This window comes from Buteo buteo, chromosome 1 (genome assembly GCF_964188355.1).
Source record: "Buteo buteo chromosome 1, bButBut1.hap1.1, whole genome shotgun sequence".
NCBI classification, from domain to species: domain Eukaryota; kingdom Metazoa; phylum Chordata; class Aves; order Accipitriformes; family Accipitridae; genus Buteo; species Buteo buteo.
Genome location: NC_134171.1, coordinates 78,841,902 through 78,865,392, shown reverse-complemented (window position 1 = coordinate 78,865,392; position 23,491 = coordinate 78,841,902). Strand labels below are relative to the sequence as shown.

The following is a 23,491-nucleotide window of genomic DNA, read 5'->3' as shown; positions in this document are numbered from 1 at the left end:
CCTCACAAGCACTGATTTTCCTCCCCACTACAGGGAAAAAGATGTCGCAGTAATCTCTTAACATATGTCCAAGCATTTCCAGTGCAAGAGCAATTACTTTACCCTGCAGCGATACAATGAAATTTAAAGGTGTCTTGAGTCCTAAGCAGGGGATAAGTTACTTTGGGACAACTGACAGAACTACTGACATCATAACATAACACAACATAATATAACCTGCCTTGACCCAGAGCCCACACTGGGGCAGCTCAGCCACCGCTGTCCTGGAGACAGGAAGGACAGCTGGACCACTGACCTTTTCAGCCACTACCCTTCCAGTGGCATGAGATCAGGAGAGATAAATACCTAAATCATGATCTTATGGTTATAATGCAATGCTGCAAGAAAGAGATGTGGTTTTATGATTGTTCCCACTAAGGAATCTCTTACCCTAATAAATTTGGATTTCTCTGAAATCCAATATTAACTTAAATTCTTTGAGGTCATGTTGTTTGATTTCAGAGTATTTTTTTTAAATTGTCTTTTTTTCATGAATATTATAAATCTTTATATTGACATTGTTTATTTTCTTAGCCTGGAGTAATTTTGCTAATTTGTATGTACTACTCTATAGAATGTGGATACAGAGAGAGAGTGCATATATGTGTTTGTATATACATCAAAGAGAGGGAGAGTGGTGATTTTGCTAATTCTGAACTCTAACCTCCATAAATATTTGTACTTAGAACACTATTTCTTCTTTCTCATAAGTTGAGGTCACTACTATATCTCTTATATCTGCAACAGCTGTTACTGCTTCTAGACAGTTCAGTTCTTTTTCCAAGTGCAATCATTTTGGACCATAACAAATTTGTTTTACTTCCAATTTAAGTCTCACTGGATTGCTAGTTTTCTTATCTTCAGCCATCCTGGGCTGTTGTTTCCAACATCAACCATTTGTAAAGACAACCCAGAACAAAGTTTTGGCCATCTGTGATCACATTCGGATTAAGCATATATTCAGAAAATTTTACTTTAGAAAGACATAAACAAGTGTCTACTGGTGCTTTACAGGAATAAAATACTCTTCTGAACTGGAATGGAGACTCTAAGAGGTTTATAATAGGGAGGAGATTTTTTTCTATTGTTGATGTGATTTCTTTCTACTATTTGTACCAGAAGCAAAAGGTGAAGAGGGAGGAAATAAGCTTTTGTTTAAAAAAAAAAAAAAAAAAAATTGATGAAGTGTTGTAAAGTCATCAGAAAGGTAAATGAAAAGCTGAACTTCTGTTACAGATTTTTTTTTAAAAAGTGGCCGTGCAAGAAGACTTTCTCAGGCTCTTAATAATATGCATATATACTTAAAATACAGAAACTTTTTCTCATAAGCTGCACTTACAAATGTGAGCAAAAAATGAGACTGCTTTCTATAGTAACTAATATTTAGAAGAAAAATTCAGTCTGTTATAGACAGATTTGTGGCTGTATGCTTCCATCATACAAAGCAGCTGAAGCATGCATTTAAGCTCCTGAGTGAGCATATGAATATTGACCCAGAATATAAATATCAGCTATTGATGGTGAAAGAACTAAGAATTCTGGGGAATAAATTGCTACTAAATTCTTAAACTCATGCTCAGACTTTGAAGGAAAGACATATATACATATATTTAAAGTTAAGCAGTAATTTTTCCCCAGAAGTGTTATCTCAAACATAAATAATTCACTAGAAGATTAAGACACTTACTATATTTCATCTATCCAGATGTCTGCCTGGACTGCCTGCAGAAAAGCTGCTCTCTCACATTAAGGTTATCTTCCACTTGGAGGGAGCATTGAGGTGGATTTATCCAAGGGCCACCTACATAGTTCCTATTTTGTGTTTGTTTTGTTTTGTTTTTTTTTTTAAGCTGGGGGAGACATCTGGAGCAGAGAATTGTAACATCTAGAAAGTTAGAAGAAAGAGAGATAGAGAATGCTTTTTCCCCTTTCAGATTCTAGTACAACTCTGTTCTTCACAAAACACTAGAACGACAAATTGCCTTCCTCTCACTTTGCAAGCCCCTCTTCCTGCAGGGTTATTTGGAGGAAGAAACAGCCTGCCTTAATGCTAAGGGTTAACCGAGTAAGGCAGAATTAGAAGAACTGCAACCTGCTGTCAAGAGAAGTCTACCTAAGTCTTGGCTGTATATAAGGTTTCTTATCACTGCATTCTTAGGATTCAGGACAGGGTGTGTGGTATAACATTGACCTATATCGATGATTTGGAGAGCATGAGGCTTACCCCAACTGAGGCACCGCGCGAAGCCAGCCGTCATGGAGGCTGTTCCCTGCTCCAACTGAGACTTGGCTCTCCCTGGTGGCGTGTCACCAGCTGTCTGGCAGCTCCTGCACTCCTGTAAACCGAGGGCCAGACTGTGTGCTAGCGTAATGCTGAAGTCAAAGACACTTAACAGAAGATTTGGCCACAAGTCTTGGACTCTGCGGAGGACGTTGCCTTTGACAAGCGAATGTCTGAGAATTTGGTGGGAGGCATTCATCATCGATACACGCTGGTGAAGTGAGAGGGATGTTTTTTCCACTGTTAGCTGAGCGCTAGACAACACAGAGAAAACTTCAAAAGAGGCACAGCTTATCCATCTCTTTTTGGCTAATCGTTACTTGGACATGCACCAAAGAGGGGGATTGGGAAGCCAAGAAACCCAGAGAATCAAGAAGTGCTGTGATGGACTGGAGGCCAGGTTACATTTCAAATAGTTGGAAGGATTTCCTGCTGCTGTAGTGATACAGATCATCTGCTGATATGTCTTAATGGTGGGAAGATGGATGAGCTGAGGTGTTCCTGTGTGTCTTTGCTTTCCTGTAGTTTTAATTGCTTTTCAAAAGCGAGGGCTTTTTTTGGTTTGTTTTAATTTTATAGTAAATCAGGTCTTTTGCAGATTAATTTAGCATGCTTTTCGAACACCATCTTTATGATACCTGTGTGACCAAACACACTGTAGAGACGTAGTCCTAGCAAACTGTCGGGGGCATATGGCTGAAACCCCTCTAAAAGCAGCTTTCATGAAAGGTGATTGAAATTTTTGGGGGTTGTCGTATGGCAGGATTTGTAGTAGTAACTGCTGGAAAGTCTGGGAAAGTTGTAGGCTGAATTCTTGCACTTTGGATTAAAATTGAAAAACTGATGGAACTGATAGAGTTTGTTACTCCTAATTTAAAATACCTCAAAAATTACTCTTGCATTTGTCAAGGTTTTTCTGTAACCAAGCTAACAATACAACTTAGGTTTGGTTGTGTGTTTTGGTTTTGTTTTTTTTTTTTCCTTTCTTTTTTTTCCCCCAGATGTTCTAAGTACGATGCTACTAAGGGTCTCTAGAAATTTAAGCAGTATATATTGAATAAAGGCGATGTTTGGACATAGAGATGGTCCACAGTTACCTACTGTCGGAATGGGGTTGTTTGTGAAGTGCTTTGTGTTCAGTATGACCCCTAAATATGAGAGCAGCATTGGATAAACCAGGTTTTTCTCTCTAAGAGGTAAGCTATTCCTGCAAGGAGCAGGGAGTCGGACTCAATGATCCTTATGGGTCCCTTCCAACTTGAGATATTCTATGATTCTATTAGAAAATCTAGCTGGTTACAAAACAATGCAAGACAAACACAAAAATTTAGGTAATTTAAATAAATGAAACAGATTAGAGAATATGTCTCTAAGATTTATATTTGAAGTAGAAGGAAGGTAGGGTTGAAGGCATTTTAACGTGGAGTATGTTTTACGCAGGCCAAGAGATGGCTTATGAAGGGGGTTGGAACTGGGTATAATTAATGGTTTGGGTGGAGGGGAAGTAGCTGTATGACTGTAATTGTGAGTGTGAGTTGAGGAAGGGTGGTGGTAGGGGTAATGTGGTTGAGGCCACAAGAAAGGAAAATGCTACTGCCAAAATTGCTATAGTCAATGTTAAGAGGAATATTAATGACCACATTAAGAGGTTGGAGTGCAGAAGAAAGTAGAATGGAGAAAATAAAACTGCTATGTTTTCCATTTGAAGAAGAGAAAGGAAAATATATTAAAAAAAAATCAAGAAAATTGGCAGATCTTGAGGCAAGTGCAATAGCTTAGGGAGTATGGCCGTTCATTTTAGCTTTGTTGTCTCTTACTTCTAGGTCCCACAGATACAAGCCCCAATGACAAGCTTCTAAAGAGCTCTCAAGCCCCATAATTTTACTTGCAGCTGCACGAGTTTTTAAAAGGATCATTTGATAAGGAATTTGAGCTGATTACCTTACCCACCCTGCCACCACTGGGTTGGGCCCCATCATGGGGGCCAAAGCTCAGAAGATTCTCAGAAATACCAGGGTTCCTGTCCTGTGAAACCTGGTGTTTAAGCTGCAGGCAGCTTGGTGGCAGTGCTTCCAGCTGGCCAAGGCTGCGCTCGAGCGGTGTGCTCCCAGGGTACAGGGGCTTGCTCCTGCCCTGCCGTGTGTCCGTGTCCCTCTTCCCAGAAGATGGAATGCTGACCTGTGAGATGCTGAAGTGTGATTTCCCAGGGCAACGCTCAGGGTTTGATATGTGAGAGCTGTGAACAGCCTGTTGTGTGTGCAGGGGAAGACAGAGTTACAGAAATGGTTGAGCGAAACTGTGGATGTTTAGTCTTTAGAAAAGTTTTTTGGGTTTTGGGGTGGATATTGGTTTAAAAAAACCCCACAACTTCTTACAGGTTTAAGAATTATGTTTTCACCCCTTCCCTTCACCTACCTGAATCTATCTTCATCTTCCTTCCAAGAAAGAGGCAAGGACTTCGGCAGACTCTACAGTGCAAGAATGCAAAATGCCCTGAACGCAGCTTCTGTTGCAGAAGAAGAGCAAGAGGAAATGAGGAGGGTCTTCGCTGTTGGCTGTGACTGTCCAAAAACTCTCAGGTACAGCGGGAACAGTGGGATTTCCAGGAGAAATAGCAGAAAGTGTCATAAGTGGACGGGTGGCAAGAAGCAGGAGAATGTAATGTGGAGGGGGATGCTCATGAGCGACAGGGCTGAAATCCCCATGCGTGGAGAATGATGGCAAGTGCGTGACACTTGGCTGCACCTGCGGTGCTGTGAGGGGGTGGCTGGCTGACACGGGGGTGAACCTGCGCCTGCCCTGCCTGCTCCATTCATCATGATTAAGTCTCTGGACTGAGGAGGTGGGAAGCAGTGTAATTGTCACCGATTCTGGTAAAGATTTACAATTTATGGCTTGCGAGGGGTCCGAGTTGGGAAGGGAAGTTGGCTGGCAACAAAATTCCTTTATGTATGTGCTCACAAAAAGAATATTGCAAATTGCCTATGCTGGACAGTGTGTCTTGCTTTGGCGTTTATTTCCTCCTGCGGGTTGCTGTACATTGGCTCTGTGAAATGAGAAGACCAGCGTTAGCTGTCCCGTTGGGATCATCCAGGGCTGCTCGTGCTGCCTTTGAAGTCAGAGAGCTTCCCAAGGTACAACAGGCATGAACAGCCCGCTGCTAGAGAGGAGATTTGGGGCACAAAGCATGGATTTGGAAACAAACCCCTTCATCCTGTTTCATTGTCAGCCTCAAGCACAAAATGTATTTGATGGGTCGATACTCTTTATAAACCATGTACGTGTTTTAGAAACACTTAGTAGCGTTGTTAGAAGGCCAGTGCCAGAATTTTCACGTGTTGCCTTTTGTAGATACCAGCTGATCAGTTCGCTGCAGTTGAATGGGACCAGAACTGGTTTCTCTCTGGTAAATGCACAGAAGCGAAATGTGCCACGTGGATTTTAACAGGTCAACACGTTTCATTGTACTGTGAGTTAAACAATTTAATAGGATACAGAGGCCACGTAACTTCTTCTGGTTGAAAAATAACTCCCTAGTTATTTTATCCCTAAAGCCCGAGGAGAAGATGTCCGACCTCGAGGCTGGCACGTTTGCCGCATCCCCTTTCCAGCGCTGCCGGACCGGCCGGCGGCGGGGGCCGATGCGCAGCGCGGCACGGCCGCGCTCTCACGGAACGAAGCCCCGCGATTCAGGCGGGGATTCTCCCGCCCCGCTCCCGGGCCGGCCCGGCCTCGGGCCGGGACTCGCCGTGCCGTCCCCGGGGCCAGGCGGCCCCGCTCTGCCCCTCGGAAGCAAGCGCCGCTCGGCGCCCGCCTCCCCCGGCGGCTGGGAGCGGCCCCCGGCGCGGAGCGGGGGCGGTCGGGGGCGGGGCGGCGGGGGCAGCCCGGTGCCGCCGGGGAGCCCGTCCCCGGCGTGCTGGGCTCTCCCTGCCCGCCCTCCTCCTCCCGCCGGCCGGCAGCGCCGTTGCGCAGCTCCCGCGGACGGGACGGGACCGGACCGGACCCTCGGCCGCGCCGGGCAGCGGGGCCGGCCGGGCAAGGGCTTGGGGCGGGCGGCGGCGAGGCGAGGCTGGACGGCCGCGGCAGGGGACGAGGCCGCCCGGCGCTGGCGGCGGGGGGCGGCGGGGGCCCGGCGCGGCGGGGCGCCGCCGGGGCCCGGCGCATGGCGGCGGCGGCGGGGAGCATCACCACGCTGCCGGCGCTGCCCGACGACGGGGGCAGCGGCGCCTTCCCCCCCGGGCACTTCAAGGACCCTAAGCGGCTCTACTGCAAGAACGGCGGCTTCTTCCTGCGCATCAACCCCGACGGCAGGGTGGACGGCGTCCGGGAGAAGAGCGACCCTCACAGTGAGTGTCCCGCTGGGCCGGGGCCGGGGCCCGGCGGCCCCTCCGCCCCGGGTAGCGGTGCTCCCGAGAGGGGCCGGCGCCTCGGCGGCCGTCCCGCCCTGCTGAAGCCTCGGCAGCGAGCTTGGCTTAGAAAGAGTGCGTAAATAGGCATATACGCGCCTATAAATAAACGTGGGTATGTACGGACGTGGGGTTTATTCATTTGCGCGTACAGGTGTGTATCGCGGCTGGTGTGTCCAGACCGCGCCGGCCTTCCCGCCGCCAGGTACCACCACATCGGTACCGGTGGGATGTCCCGCCTCGGTGCAGACTCCTGTTGGCATCTCCTCATTCAACCTGCCACGGTCCAGAGCTTGTCAAATGCACAAAGATTTGCTTACGTGCTTGAAGGTGTCTGAATTTGTTTGCGTGGCTCTTAAGTGGCTGTAATGGCACTTGATGGCTTTACACGGCAGTGGTAAATGTGTTAGTTGCGTGAAGGTAGAAAGAAGGTTGGTTTTTCTCCCTGGAGCAGGTAAGTCCTCATGAATAGAAGTACTCTTAGCGTACAAGTACTCTCAGGAATGGAGGTGTAAATCTGTTCAAGGAAGCACTGTTTATAACAAAGTACTGTCAAAACACCTTTTTGGCTTAAAATGTTGCATACTGTGATTTATTTTTGTTTTAAACTTAATCAAGGACGGATAAAATACAGATCAAACAAAACCTATAGATTCTAGCAGAAGCAGTTTATCCCCTGCTGCCTGATCTTCTGAGGGAGGAAGAGGCTCCTGAGCTGGGTACGCAGCCCGTGGGTTGAGTGGTTAGTGCGGTCTGAGGGTCCGTGACCCGAGCTTGCCTCTTGCTGTCTGCAGCGCCAGGTGCGCACTCTCCGACAGGCGATCTCACATGGAGCGTGGGGGCAGGTTGCTGTTACAAATGCAGGCTGTTCTTTGTCCCAGGAACAAAATGCCTTTTTGCAGACCTGAGAATATTTTGGAAGTATTCAGTATGGAGTTTTGTGGATGTAGCGGCAAGTTTTTTAAATGCCCATGAGGTATTTCCTTCAAAACAGGTACAAGCAGTTGCTGTATAGCTGTCTGTCAGATAGATAGTCTCAATGCAGTTTCTGGTTTGAGAAAACTTGTTATTGTACAACGCCTGCACCTTGACCAAGCAGCAGCCTGCCTACAGGTGCTTGGCATAAAGAGCAGCTGAAATGTCTTAATGTGATTCTTCGGCTTTTTGCACCTGTGCTCTGAGTGATAGATGCACAGATGGGACTGAAGTCAGAGGATGAAAAGAAAAAAAAGCTTTTCCAACAATTCCAAAGAAATGCTGTAACAGACTTTGCAAATAACAGTATTGCCAAGTTGGGCTTCAGTCTTGAGGCTATTTTGTGACTCTGGTAGAAATAACGTACATGACATGGGCTGAAGATTTATGTGGAACAGCATATTTTGGGCAAGTTAGCATCCTTTATTAGGCCACCTAGCCTTCTTAGGAAAAGGTATAGGAAGCTTTCAGACTTGGTCCTACGCGTTTGCATTTCTCTCTTTCTCAGATACTGGTTTAAAGGGAAGCGTAGTCAATGATATGCGAGTAGTAACAAAATAAGTTTATTGCCAATGCAATGCAGTAAAGCATTGTATGTGGACTTTTCAAATGTTGACACCTAAAGCAAAGCGTTAACTTACCATATAGGTAAGTGGTTTAGTTTTCACACATACCAGTTGGTTACTGCACAGGATCAAGTCTGTGCTGGAAAGCGTGCAGTAATATGTTCAGCTTGCTTTAGCTTTTTGTATTTGAGAAACATGGGATTTCTTACAGGATATAAGTCTTGTTAGTTTGTCAAACATGTCATCTCAACCCCTAGAAGTAGCTGTGAGAATGTGCTAGAAACTTGTTGCAAAGGGAGATGATGTTGAGTCGAGGACGTACAGGGCTGAAGCTGGGTCTCAGGATGTTGCCACGGCTATCAGGTTCTTGTCTCATTCACTACTCTGCTGTTTGTGGTGAGAAATGCCAGTAGTGGTGTGTGTTCTGTGCTCACCTGGCTGGGCCAAGCTGCCCTAAGCGGTGGTGGTATTCATTGTTGTTGTCTTTTTCATCACAGAGCTTCCCCATAATCATCTCCCCCGCCCCCCCCCTTTTTTAATTTTTCTGCCAGGAAAACTAGTACTAGTTTTATGTTCTTGAGTCCATCTAATACATGTTTTCTCTTCCTTTTAAGCCTTATCGATGCTAGAAATTTTTTAACTGACTTCTTATGCTGCTTTCCTGGTAGTGAATTATATTTGAAAATCTTTCTGATGTTGGTGATACTGCCTTACTCTTTCCCTTTCAAGTTTCTCTGTTCTGCTCTATAGCTTTATTTTTGCTGTCTTTTCTTTCTGGCTCTCAATTTTGTCTCTGTACTTTTTTTTTCTCTGCCTCTTCAGTCTTATCTGATCACTAGTATTCTTTCCCCTTTCCTTTTGGCACTTGTCTCCCTGCAGCCCCTCTCTTTTCCTACCCTTTTTCCTCTTGAGTTGAGCGGTGGCAACAGGTAAAGGAAAACCTGAATTATAAATGACTGGCGTGGCCTCTGCCCTCTGCTGCAGAAAGTCAGCTGCTGTGGAGCTCCTCAGGTACCCATCAGCTTGGCATTCTCTGGCCATCTGCAGAAAATCTGTTTGTTTAAAAAGAGAGGTTTGTAAGCATGATACAGCTGGAGGGCTGGTGGGATTCACTTCCAACAAGTGCACCTAGGCACAGGAGTGCCCCCATGCCCGAGCTGCTCCTTTGTCCCCTGCTGTCACAGTCTCCTTTTCTCATTACCAGACAGCTCTTTTTTTTTGTTTGTTTGTTGTTTTGTTTTGTTTTGGTTTGTTTTTTTTTTGTTGTGTGGGTTTTTTTCCTTTCTTTCTTTTTTTTTTTTTTCCTGGAAGAACTCTAGTTCTGAGAAGTAGAGAAATCAGTGCTTGAGGCGTCAGCGAGGCATGTTGCTACGGCATTACATGGTTCACATCCTTAGCATCTCTGTTGTGAATACGTCATTCGATACGAATCTGCATGATGGTGAACTCTGACCTGGTGAATGCTGCTCTGTGGAAGTCCCTGTGAAATCTTGTGGTATGCCTGGCAGGTCACGTTGGCATGGCAGATGGCAATAAATCTTGGAGAACGTGAGAAGACTTTAAAAAAGAAATAAACAAAGAAAATATACACTTCAAATAACTCCTGGTGTTTTTCTTACTAAAAGGTTTTGTAAGATGGTTACGAGAAAAGAAATGTAATGGCTGCAGAGAATTTGGTTTAGAAATCTAATTAAAGGGCAGTTAGGAGAGATTCTTGTGGTAGCTGCTGTTCTTATGAATTAATTGTACAAAACAGCATTTGATTAGCACAGCCTCATTTTTACTTTTAAAGGAAGTTCTTATTTTAGAAAGCAAATGACTATCTCCTTATGTTTCAGACTAAAGTCTAATACTGTAAACAAATTTCCATGATCCGTGTCCTTTTTTTGCTCCCCTCCTTCTGCCTCTAGTACTAAGGGACGGCTTGTTCGAAATACACGGGCTGGTTTATGTCATGGCACTGATTGTTTTGACTGTTTTACACTCACCCCATTCACCTTGGTTTATTCATAATTGCGTTGTTAGTGAAATTGGGAATGGAAGTTGACGTCCTGTGTTCTGGAGGATTGGAATCGTATGATTCATGCAGCTAAAAAAAAGGACAATACGTCTTACGTGGTCAATGTTGCCACATCTGATGTGTGTTGAACAGTGACTTCAGTGAAGTGCCCCTTTGGACACACCCTGGGGACTTATGTTGAGTTTTTTTTCCCTTGAAGAGGTATGTTTCAGACAAACAAGAAACAGAAGGCACTTTCTTAGAGTTTTGTTGTTTAAAGCAAAACAAAAAACATGACTGTCTTTTTTTGTTGTTGTTGTTGATCAACAACTTTTGATTTATGCCCTGGAAAATGTACAAAGAACGCAGTCTTTTTGGAAAGGCTTTTAGAAACTCTCCTGAGGTGTTTGCCTCAAAGAGGCTGCAGTGTTGGTGAAGGGGAAAAGCAAGGGGAATGGAAAAGGAACTCTTATCCATACATTTTAGAAAAAGTCTAACAGCACAGCTGGTTCCCTTCACAGTTTCCCTCACTGAGGAATGGTTGGCATTTATATATTTCCATAATTTCTCAAGCAGCTTTATTTCACGGTGAGCATAAACCAAGGCGTCTGAGGAATCCCAAGCCGTTCTTGTCCACTCTTTAATGAGGTGACAAGGCTCCAGCCTGTCACTCAGAAAGGATTCAGCAGCATGAGCTTTTATCAACCCTGCAGATGTCTGAAATACCTTCTTCCTGCTCAGTAGGTGGCTACTCTTCCGCAGATTTCTCAAGAAAATGTAAAATACGGTAATACTGGTCCACGAAATTTTCTTCTTAAGAAAGTTCCTTTCATAAGTAGTTGTTAGTGTTATGATTTTTACTTGTATCATACACAACATTTAAATGGTTACGCTGTAAATGTTTTGGAAAGACTGTATTGGAGTATATGGAGACTTTTAGAGCATTCCAGCTTAATCAAGAAGATAGAAATCTGAATGCTGTTTGTGCAAATGGAAGAAAACTAACTGATCCTCAGAAAGAAAAATTTGAGCAAATGTCAAGAAGTGTTTTAGTATAAAGGTTCAGTACCTGGTGCTTACTTTTTTATAGGTAAGTTATCTGGGACTCAGAAGATCTTGTCCCCCATTTCGGTGTCCCACAGATGTGGCCAGAGCTGTTGACAGGGCGTACTGTTGCAAATCTTAGCACTAGTTGAGATTGACTCTTTTTTTTTTTTTTTTTTTTTTTTTTAAAAAAAAGCAAAACCTGGCCCTAAACGTCCAAATATATTGCTTCTATCCAAGTCCTTCTGTAAACGGACTCTTTTTGCATTACTTTTGATCTATTGCACAGACCTTAACTGGTTTGCCAAGTACTAATGCTTTGCGACATAGTCAACACAGAAATTCCTCCTGGCTTTTAGATATAGCTGGTTTTAGGGAGTGAGGTAGCGGAGAGCCCCTGTGCAAAAAAGTTGAGGATATGCTTCCTTTGCATCTTTAGCTTATTTTGTCACAGAAATACTGTCATACTGTTTTCTGCGTGGTCCTGCAGGGTAAATTAATGAAATGAGGGACAGACCACCTGTGTTGCCTGGGCATGCTGTGGGATGGTGCTGTTCAGGGGAGGATGCTCTCTCTGCTGTCATCGTGTCTGCTAATCCTCTTACCCAGATTTCAGTGAGTCTCACCCACCCCAAAGGTGTGTGACCGAGTAGCAGGTACAGTCTGAAGATGAAGTAAGGCAAATACGAGATGTCTCTGGTGGGCAATGAACTGTTCTGTCTCTCCCAGCTGTTTTCTGCCCGGTTTGGAAAGGGCTGTGGGAAGAGTGTGGAAGGTTCCCAGGGCATCACCATCCACAGGTACACTAGAGGGCAGGATTTAGCCCTTAAATCTTCTCACAGGCTTTAGGAATCGGGAGCGCTTATAGGTACTTATATATTCTTGTTTACAGAAAAAAAATAATCCAACTCCTGCTTAGCTGTTGCACAGCCATAGCTGAATGAATAAGACAAATACAGGTGACAGACATATAGTAGTTTGACAGTATACAGTGAAATTATGGAGATAGCTGCATAAATGCAGATTCTTGCAAAAGCTGTTTTTATGACCCCCTTATGTGGGTAGATTAAAACTTTTGGTAAAAACTGCAGCGACGCATGTATGACATTTAGTGAAGTCAGTATGAAGACTCTGGGACATTTGGCATCTTGATAAGATGGGGCTGCATATTCCTGAATTGCTCATCAAGAAAAGGAGATCAGGTGGCTGCTGATGGTTTTTATTTGGGTAATAAATGCTTGAAATTTGTGCAGCTGGTTCTAAGAAAGAGTTTGTTGTGTGGTGGAGATATATTTAAAAGCATTTTGCAGAAGGTGAACTATGTTAGTAATGTTTTTTTGAGATACGATTTCTTTTGACATACTAGATGAAGACACTAAATTGCAGTTAGTTAAAACCAGTGGCTTTGGGTTTTTCGCCTTTTTTTTTTATGTGTTAGGTGTATATTACTGAAGATTTTTAAAAGTTGTTCAGATTCATCTTCTGTAACAAAAGCAGGTTCCAATTCTGTATTCTGTAATGGAAGCAGGAGGAGTGCCAAGTGCACAGACAGTTGAATGGGCAAAAAGAGGTAGCACTGGTTTCGGCAGTAGACTTAACAGTCACAGGGTTCAGAAGATGCTTGAAGGTAGATCCCAGAAAAATGCCCTCTTCTTGTGGTCAGTTTCCACAGAATACATACAGCTGTCATATTTTCTAGAAGACAGGGACCTGTTCCACTGCAGTTTTTTGGGCAGACTTCTGTTTAATTGCTGTTTAATTTATCAATGGTTTCTATACGCTTCAAGTTGTTAACACACTGAAGTGAAACATTTAACAAGAGTTTCTTTGAAAGCTTTTCTCTAAGCTTAATTTTTTTAACCTTTTTCTTCCTTTTTATTCCCCAGAAAAATGTTTTTCTGATATTTCTTCATTTGTTCAAGCAGTTTGAACTAAGTCCATGAATCCATCCATAAATTCTGATGTGATCAAAAGAAAACTGAAATTTCTATTTTGATTATTATGTTTTTTAGCACACTTGGGAGTGTTGCCCTGGGATCACTGGCCATCTGTTGTTTCAAAATACTTGAGAGGTGATCGATTGTACTAAACTGGTTAATAATCCTAGAAACAGTGGAGCATTTTGACTGTTGGTGGCAGTGTGTTTAGTGCAATTATCTAGTAAAAACAAAATGGACTGTATAATCTTAATGCAATCCAGTTTTGAAATAAAGGTTATCTTGAGAATGCTGGAGTTACTGTTACTGAAAAAAGTACACACTTGCATGAAATCTGTGAATTTAATATCTATAGCAAGTGATACTTGAAATGTTTATGGCATGACTTTTGAAGTTTAAAAGTCAGTAATGAGATTGCATTTCAATTCTGATGGAGAATAATAGCCTTTACTTTTATTAGTACCTGTTTAAGACCATGCATTTCAAAATAAAGCAACTCTCTCATCATTTGTCATTTTCAGTAGTGTGTTTTGTGACAATATATGGGTAAACTTGAGTTGCTGTCTGCCTCTTCTGCTGCCTCCTGACTTCTCAATAAAAATATTTAAAGGGTGGCACTCTGGAGTGCTGGTGGCATTTCAGGATTATTATCTTATGTAGTTTTTTGTTTGTGCAGGGTAGGGCCAGATTTTGACTGGAGCCTGATATGATCATCCCAGAATATAAATGAGATGATGTCTACAAAGTTGGGTGGAGGTCGTCTTGCACAAACTGTCATGGTACACTTCTGGTTGAGTGTTCCTGTCTGAACCTATCACTCATATTTGACTTTTAGAGCTTGAAACCACAATGCTTGAGTGATTCAAAGGAGAAAGATATTAAGGGTACTAGGAAAGGGTGAAGTAGGAACTAGACTCTATAGCCATTTGCAGTGGCGATGGGGTGAAATTGTATTCTTGTATTTTGGGGCTTGTTAGCTTGCCTCTTACCTTGTGGCGAGACTTTAGCAGATCTCATAAAACAGCAGTCATTAGGATTCCGGTTGGAATGTGCAAGTCAAAATCATGGTACTCATGGCTATGAAATACTGTATGGTGTTGTGTTTTGTAAAAGCAAGAGAGATGTCAGCTGTGATACAGCTTGAAAATATTTGCAATCTGTTTCTTGGCTCTTGCCTTTCTACTCTCAGGCTGATGCAACCTGGTGCCCATGATGCCTGGTGTCCATCTGCAAATCTTTACCCTGCAGATGTGCTTTATTAGATGTTCTGTTGCCATTCTGTGGTGGTGTAGCTCTGGGGTTATTTTTGCTGATAAAGGATGTCCTTAACATGCTCAAGTGTATAGGTATTGCAGCATCTTAATCTGCGCTTGGTACACCTCTTCTGGGGAAATGCTTGGAGCACCCCTTGGAACTGGCACCGTTTTTTTTGGTGGACCGTATCTTTTCTTCGTGTTTCTGGATACTGGGGGAACAAATACTCAAGTGTTTAATCTCTATCGATGTGTCCCCTTTTTGCCTTCCCCTCCAATTCCCAATGTTGAGTTTTAACATCACCTGCTATGCTGTGAGTGGTGACTGGCCAAGGGATCCTTTGGCCAGATATTTCAGCTGATCTAACAAGTCTCTGCTGCTAAAAGGGATGGTGTCTCCTCTTCTTTCCCCCAGTCTCGGCTGTGCTGTAGTTGGCACCACCCCTAGTACGCAGTTCAGCAAAGGGACAGATTGGTTTGCTGAATTGACAGAAAAGCATTTGCTGTCTCTCTTCTCCTTCCACTGCGTCAGTTTCTGGTGGGTTTAGTGCATTGAAGCAGCTCACTGAGATGTCGAGAAAAGTGCCAGAGCTGGTGCGAGGGAGGTGGTAGGAGTATGCAGCTGGGAGTGTGGGATGGAGGGACAGGAACTGCCCCTTTCCAGCGGCAGCTAGCAATTCGGTTGTCTCTGCCTGTCATGTGGTACCACGTCCTGAACCTCTCATCTGTTAGAATGTAGGACAAGATACAGTGTCTTCCTTGATGGATGACTTGAAGACAATGAACAGATAGAATCTATGCAGTTGTCGCCTATGGTGCATTTCAGGTTAGAATAGTGATTTTAGAACCCTATTACAATGAGTGTTAATGCAGTCCCACAACCCTGGGAAGACCAATAGTGAGACTGAGATTTCTGGCTGTAGAGAACCACACCTATAGAGTAGCTTTGTTCAGTACTCCGCTAGGTCCTGTTGGTACCTGTGGCAACAGAGGTGGATAGAAAAATGAGAGCATTTTTTAGTGTGGAGAAGCAGCCATTGAGGGCCATATAGAGGCTGTATGGGGAGAGGCTGTCATCTCTGTTTGGAAGTCACTGAGGGTATCCTGCTGCACAGATTTGTTAGGCTGAGCAGTTTCTGGGAAATAGTATATGGATTCAGTTCACTGGGTTTCTCCAGCTGTAATGGAGCAATTGGGATGAATAGCTAAACATGTCTGGCCATGCCTCTGAATATGTAAATATGAAGGATTCATTTTGTGGTTTTACAGATGTTTACAGAGTCACTATGGATGTTTCACTGACAGTAATGTAGTTCATTCAGGAAAATTGATGAAAAAGACGTACAATGCTTGTGTCCTTAGAAATGCAGGAATTCCCCAAAGATGAAGAGGTCTACAGAAGCGTCCCATGTTACCAGTTCTAGTTTATTTCAGTCCCAACCTTCTGCTTGCTTTACTGCTTCAAAAAGCAAGGTCTTCCAGAGCGTTCAACTGTCTGTGCTTGAGCTAGTACCAGTGATTGTAAGGTGTTACTATTTGCTATTGAAGACCAGAGCAAGGTGTCTCAAAATGAGGCTGAATTTCAGTGATTAAGCTCTAGTAACATGGATCAGTATTGTCTATGTGATATTATATTAGGAGAAAGTGCTGTTAGGAGTGAGAGACGTCTGGCTTGCCTGCTGATTTGATGTGATGTAAGGCAAGACGTTACGATTGCTGGTGCTGGTAGCCATGGCATACTTTGGGAGCATGCTCTTGCAGTGAAGTCTGGAGCAGCATGGAGATTTAAATCAGCAAATAGATTTCAACCAGCATAGTTGGTACTAGTAATGGTCTGGCTGAAGCAGCAGAGAGCCAAGTAGGTTCTTCCAAGCTGCAGATTCTGAGGTTTCTCTTTTGTTGCCAGGAATGCGTTCATGTCCCTTCTTAGTATGGTTTGAAGGTATTCAGAATAAGCAGTGGGTTTTTATTTGGAGAGCTGGAAGCTGGGGAAGTGACTACAGCCTGATCCCTCTCTCTGTGGTCCTGCAGAGCCAAGTTGTTGGCTCCCCAGTACAGGCTGGGTCCCACGGTGTATACTGTCTGCTGCCTCAGAGTGATCATAGGGGTCTGTAAAAGTGAAGAGTGTTACCCAAATGTATGAGGGAAAGTCTAAAAATGCATTGTGCATTTCATTATTCGGTGTTAGGGAATTTGGTTTTGTACAAAGAACAACTATTTATACTCAAGCGAGGCTGCATTCAGCGGCGAATTAGAGCCTTTTTGTGAAGACTCTGGTTCACTACTGTTCTGGGTCAGCAGTGATTGACAGCTGTTGTCCTTCATCGCAGCTTGTGCTGTTCCCCTGTGGATGCATTATTTAAATGTCAGCATAGGGTGGTTACACAGCTTGATGGAAGGGGATAAAATAGGTGGAGGATGAAGTAAGTCTCTGGACTTAATGTTGTCTTTGCATTGTCCTTGCAGTAAGTGAGGTGGACAGGCACCAGTGAAATACTGTATGTACATGTGTATGGATTTTGATTGGGTTTTTTGTTAACTTTTTGCAAAAATATTTATTAAAGACTCCGTGATTAATTCAGTTTCATTAGTATTGGAGATGGAGGAAATGGAAAACCAGCGTAGTCACTCACTGTCTTGTAACCTTTTGGCCTGATGAAGAGCAATCAAATCTAAAGGGCAACTTAATTCATAGGAACTCCTCCTTATCAGCTTGTTATTTCTTCCTACTCCTGTCTGCTATGCCATCTCCCTGGCACCCTGGGTGCCTGACACAGTTCCTCTTTCACCACTGTACTTCAGACTCTCTTGAAATCCAATTTGCTGATCCTTCTTGGCATTTCTAAAATTCAGCTTTTCCTTTCCAACTGGGACACTAAGGCTTAGTAAGCCTATGGGTTGACAATTTCTGACCACTGCTCTGGCAGCCTTTTCCTTTCATCTCATCAAATCTGTTACTGCTCCAACATCAGTTACAGCCCTAAAATACTATGTACTACTGAATAGTTGTTGTGAGAGTTGTATGTGAAGAAGGAGCACTAAAAACACCTTTAAAAAATGGTACATTTTACCTTCTTGGTCTTCTGAAGTGACGTTTTTGGGCTTCTTTCAGGTCATCCCTGTTTTTATGTATGTTTATTTTGCTGCAAGTCAAAAACAGGTCATAGTTAAAAAGAGATTAGTGAATGCATGGCAAACATAAGGAGCAGAAATTGTGCAAGTTCTCTGTGCACCTTCTGGTATTAGTCAATTACATCATTATGTTGGCTAAACAGTTGTGCCAGCTTTGTTCTAAAGGTGAACAACTGAAAGTGGTTATTCTGTGATTTACTTCAGTGAATAGCAAATGAAGTGAAAGCAGTTGAAAGAAACATGATGGATTACCTTACCCTTGTTGAGAAAAGCCCTTTGGGAAAAGTCCTAAAAAATGTGTGAACATGCATTCATTGTTTTGATAAGGAAACCCTCAAACATTTTTCTAAATCAATAATGTGGGATAAAGGTATCGGTAACTTGGAGACTAGGCTTTGTTACCTGTACTCAGTAATGAATGAAGTTCTCCTCTGGTAAAGTTAATCATTTTTTCTGCCTGGTTTTGCCCTCTTGACTTTAAATGATGCAGTCAGCTCATCTGCAATGACGACGAGACTGCAAACAGTGTGGCAGCTAGATATTTAGAACAATTTTATACAATGGTGTACTTGCTGTTTCTGGCATTTGAAATTCTTACGTAATGCTGAGCAATCGCTGTTTACTTTACTCGGCAGCACAAATACCCAAGTTGTGTTTTGTAAGCAGAATACGGAAACTCTAGTGCTTTTAACGTTTAAAGGACTTGATGAAGTTCAATCAACCAGTTTATGCAAGCCATGTGAAATGGAGAAATGTAATTGTGTGTTTTACACGCGGGCACATAGGCAAGGAGCACTAAACCAGACTGTTGCCAGAAATTATGTATGTCACATTATTCTGAAATTGTTCCTCTGTGGGATGACTTTAATGTCCTTTATATGAAATGTATAGGGAGCATTTGAGGATGCTGTGTATTTGGTAATCAGTGTTTCCTGGAGAGGATTCCCATTGTGATAGATATGTGTTAGGTGGAGTTGGATATTTGTAGGAATTGAGGTTAAGATATAAATGAGAACAGATGGAGAACCTGAATAGGGAAATAATTTTCACTGTATTCAGTATTTGTACTACTTAAAAAGATTAAAACTCTTAAAATCTGTGAAAGTCCACGTTATGTGGTAGACTAGGTTAGCGGGTTGATATTTAAACAGTGACACAAGTTATTATCCTGTTTCAAGCCTTGGATTTACTCTTAAGTGTAACCGGAACTTTTGGAAGTGTTTATATTTCAGATGTGTATATTTTTGTTGTAGATGTTTACATTTTAAAGACCTTGGGTCTGTCTGCGAGTGGTTTTATGCCTCTGGCTGGCAAAAAGGAAAAAGATACACTTACAATGTTGTCATGCAAAAGCAAAGAAATGTGCCTTTGTGCGGGAGCGTGACTCACTATTTCTCAGTGCGACACTTCATTTGCTTGATTGTTTTTGTTGCTGTTCTGTGGTTTTTGTTTATTAAAAGACCACCTCTTCTGCTAAGGTTCGCTTGCTGTTTTTCATATCTGTTTCTCCTTTCTCCCACACACACATGTTCCAGGTTTTAGGCAGCATGTACTTCAGCAACTCTGGTGATGGCACAGTTGTTTTATGACAAACGTATGAAAGCAAGCAAAGAGTTGTTTTCATGTTTGCAATCTCAAGACTGGGGATGCCTCGTACGTCAATGCAAAGCTTATCAGTTAGCGGAAGATATTAATATGCCATAATATGTCTTTGAGAAAGAGACATCAAAAAGTGTCAGAGACTAGATGTGGGGAAGAGCGAGCCAAAGATATTTCTAATTCTTAGAGATAATTTACAGTGGGCATCACCAGCTCATGCGCCAGGGTTTGGATCCATCCCAGTGGGCAGGTTTGGCTCTGGAAGTGCCAAAATGGGGGTATTAATCTCCTCTGTGTGTGTGTGTGTAGATGCATGTGTACCTTTGATGAACCAGCACTTGGGTTTGGGAGGGCTTATTATGTTAGGTGTGGACTCTGTGTGTCTTGCTTGCACACCTGGCTGGGAATATATGTTGCCCCCAAGCATGAAGGACTCTGCCAACTTCAGCCACAGAGTATGCGGGAGTGGGAATTTGGTCGTAGGGTGTTGCACTTCGTAAAGCGTTGTTGATTCTTATTTTTCCCCCATTTTTTGTGAACTTCCTTGCATTTCTGATACTTACTCCCTCCAGAGGTTGTCCACCTCTGTAGCAGCGAGACCGCAAAATAGTTGCTACTTTATTCTTTTCTGTGGGCATAGAGGTGCAGGAGGACGAGTGATGGGGAGCTGGCGCAATAGCTTCACCACAGTGTCATTCGGGGGCCTCATGGAAGGATTTTCCTTGCAGGGCCTCTGCAAATATGTTGGAGGTGGGCCCTGAGCCTTTGGCTGGGGTTTAGCTTTTCCACAGCAGAGAGTGCAGTAATGCTAGTCATTGATCCAGAGACGTGCAGCCTGGGATTTTTCAGGGGGTACATAAACTCTCCCTCCTTGTAAACCAAGTGAGAGGTGTTTTGCTAATGACTTTTTTAGTTCAAATAAAGCAGCTGTATGTTAGTGAAAACAGGGGTTGAAATAGTATCAGATTCCTCCTCTCTTTCCAGGGTCCATAAGCTGCTCTGTTAGCTGCAGTGTCTGGTAAGGTATGTGTTTGCTGTTGAGAAGTTCACAAACTCCAAAACAATCTCTTGGAGCATTGGCTGATCAATGTTGTTGGGCCCAGAGTCCGCTTGATAAAATGCATTTCATATCCCATTCTCGCAGGGTGTTGACGGTGATGTTGCAGTCATGAAAAGGGCTTCTCTTTCCTGCTGCCTTAAGAAGGTTATTTAAGTGAGAGAGGCAGAGCAGTGAAGAGCGGTGTAATGTAGGCAGTGTAATGTAGGCGGTGTAACGATGCTGGCGTCTTGCCTCGGGGTATTCAGGGCGTCAGTTTGGGGTCCTGCAGGGAAGGGTGGAGGTACTGAAAGTGGATATCCAGCTTGCGTGGTCCTGCCCTGTGAGCAGCATTTCGGTGTGGTGGGAAAACTCGGCAGAGCGTGAAAGCAGCCGCTGCAAGTGTACGTGTGTGTGGGGCACCGTGGTTGTGCCTTACACGGTAAGAGGTGTAACTGCAGGAAATATCGGTGAACCCTTGTGAGCTTTGATTTAGCTTGCATGTATGTTTGACAGTAGTGAAAATGGGGCGACAGGGTTTTCACTGTGAACTGATGGAGACCCTTGAGCAGGAGGCTGGACTAGATAGGGTCCTTCTGACCTGAACTGTGTGAGATTCTGAGACCGTGGCTAGGTATTTGTGGTTTTAGGCCGCACTGAAGTCTGTTTGTAGGGATCTTTATTAGGTAGATTATAGTGGAAGTATAGCTTAGGCTTTAATCATACACCTACACAGGAAATAAAGGTATCCAAAGCCAGGAGATCATGGTTGGTTTTTATTTTAGGGTTTCTCTGCTGTCGTGATTAGATTTCCTCTTTCCTTGTGGAGGTGTAGCAAAATTGGGATTTTATGAATCTCTTTGGCTAATGCATCTCAAATTCCACCAACTTAAGGTGTGGGAGTTTGCCTCACGCTCCAGTACAGTACCCTCATGTACTGCACACTTACACTGCCCTGTCTTCACTGGTGCTTGCTCTTTACATCTCTTGTCTTTCCTTTTTTCCTAACACGTTTCTGTCCCTTTCTTTCCCCTCTATGACCTTTGTTTTCCCTCTTCCTTAGTGATACTGTGGCATACTCCTGCCCCAGAACATCTTAGCCAATGCAGCTGCTATGAGTAAAATAACAGCACGTGGCTTCGCGCACACTGATTGCCCCAGGCAAAGGACTTGGGCTGCAGGAGGCTGGTGGCACTGCTCCGCTGCGGCTGCCAACAACAAATGTCCGACTGGGAGTGTGTGAGAAAGGTAGTACAAGCCCAGCATTGAGTAACTTCCAAAATGTGCAGCTCTCTTTTGCTAAAGCATTAAGTTGCTAGATGTTGCCAAGATCTTCTAAATAAACCGATTTTGAAGGAGATTTTTGGCCGAACCCTTTATGATGCAGAGCAATGAAACCATTTGGGACCATTTAAGTTAGTGCAGTATTATTTGGTCTGGGCCATTAAAAAGCTTTGCTGGGTTGGGAGAACTCTAAAAGGACTGTAGAGTTTTAATTGTACGTGTAATTTTTCAGTTCCAGCACTCAGGGCAATAAAAGAACTTTTGGAAAATGTACACATTTTCCGTATTCTCCACATTTGCTAGCATCTTTTCTGTCCTGTTGTGCTACTTGTCCATAAAATTCTTTTCTCCACTGGCGTATGCAAAACTGCATTGGAAATACTTTTTTGAGCTCTTTAAGAAAAGATGGGGAAGATCCAGTTCATAATAGAAATCTGAAACCTTGCCAACCACAATGCTATTAAACAGCACTTTTCAACTTCCATATTCTTAGAAAAGTCTCTCCAAATTGTGAAATAAATGCCCATTTGTAACTCTCTCTCAAATATGCTGGCTAGTTTAACCTACAACTTGCAGATCTGTCCTGACCATATACCCTGTGAAAGAGGGATAGTCGTGTATGTGTAACTGTAATTTTATGTCCGCAATCCACTAATGGCATGATTGCATGCAGAAATCTGTGCCTGCAGAGCTCTGCTGGCTGCAGGGGAGGAACACATCAGTGCGGTCAGTGTTTTGTCTGTGTTTAACGTCACAGGATCAAGACCTGATCTCAAAAAAACCCCACCCCAAACTGTTGAACCTGTTTAATATATATATCAGGGAGTGGTCTTGAAGAGGTTTGATCTCTGTAAATTGTCTTGCAACAAAAAGGAAAACGACTGTTTAGTCATTCTTTTCAGATGCTGGTAAGACTCTCTGCCTGAATGTCACTGTTGGAAAGGGTGCACCTGCAGATTTCCTGTGTTAATGGAAAGGAAGCTGGCAAAAAAAACCAGGTTCATCTTGTATGATCATTTGTGTCTATATGCAGAACAGCTGTATTTGTCCAGGAGGGGCTGTGTGTAGTGGGAGGTGGGGAAAACCCTCTACCAGGCATTCTGGTGCATGTTGCAGTGTGGTTCAACATCCTTTAATGCCACAAATTGTACTGGTTTCAGTGGAAATTCAGGTTAGGCTGTAGCTCGTATTGTTCTTCAGCCAGAACATCAGCAAATATGTATTCTTAACACAGCCTCTGTTTGTTGTAAAGAAAAAATGTCCCCTCTCTATCCTTTCTTATATTACTGGAAGGCATAATAGGTTCACTCAAGCTACATCCAAAGTGATGTGTTTTCCTAATGATCATTTCCTTAGGTAAATGTAGCTGTTTGGATAATCTGCCATGTAGAGATGTAGATGATGCTATAAGCAAGAAGACATATGACTGTAAAATAAAATCTGGAAATTCTGAGTATTCGATTACCCTTACAGCTTTAGAAGGTCATATGTGTATATATGTATAAAAATATAAACAGTCTTTAATGATAGCTCTAACAATGTTAGACAACTCGGTGCTGAGTTCTGACTCCTTTTGCATGTCCTGTCAAAAATGAACATGGTCAAAATTTTCACAAGATTTAGTCTTCCTTTATTTTGGGCTCAGCTATGGTTCACAGACCTTGCTGTGAAAGGTTGACAAAACCATTGATGTTCACTGTTTAGACTGCTGTGTTGAGGTGCAGAGGTTGCCACAGATCCTGGTGGAAGAGCTGGGCTCAATGAGCTCTCTCAGCTCAGCTGCTGTAAGATGAATTCCCATGTTCTGGAAATGGTATGCACCACCCTCAGCAGCTGGAGACAGGATTTGGACACAGTCTGCCTGTGGAAAGCATTTTGCAGTTCGAGAGGATGACAAACAGTTTGTGATTTTTTTTTTTTGGTATGCGAATCCTTTTGCA

The 23,491-nt window shown here is 43.3% G+C and overlaps 1 protein-coding gene across 1 annotated transcript in view; it reads left to right on the top strand.

The window, feature by feature from the left end:
- Positions 1-5,886: 5,886 nt before the first annotated feature.
- FGF2 (fibroblast growth factor 2) overlaps positions 5,887-23,491 on the top strand; it is a 29,885-nt gene continuing 12,280 nt past the window's right edge. Inside the window, 3 exon segments of the mRNA XM_075036904.1 lie at positions 5,887-6,032; positions 6,034-6,358; positions 6,360-6,666. Coding sequence (XP_074893005.1) covers positions 5,887-6,032; positions 6,034-6,358; positions 6,360-6,666 — 778 coding nt within the window.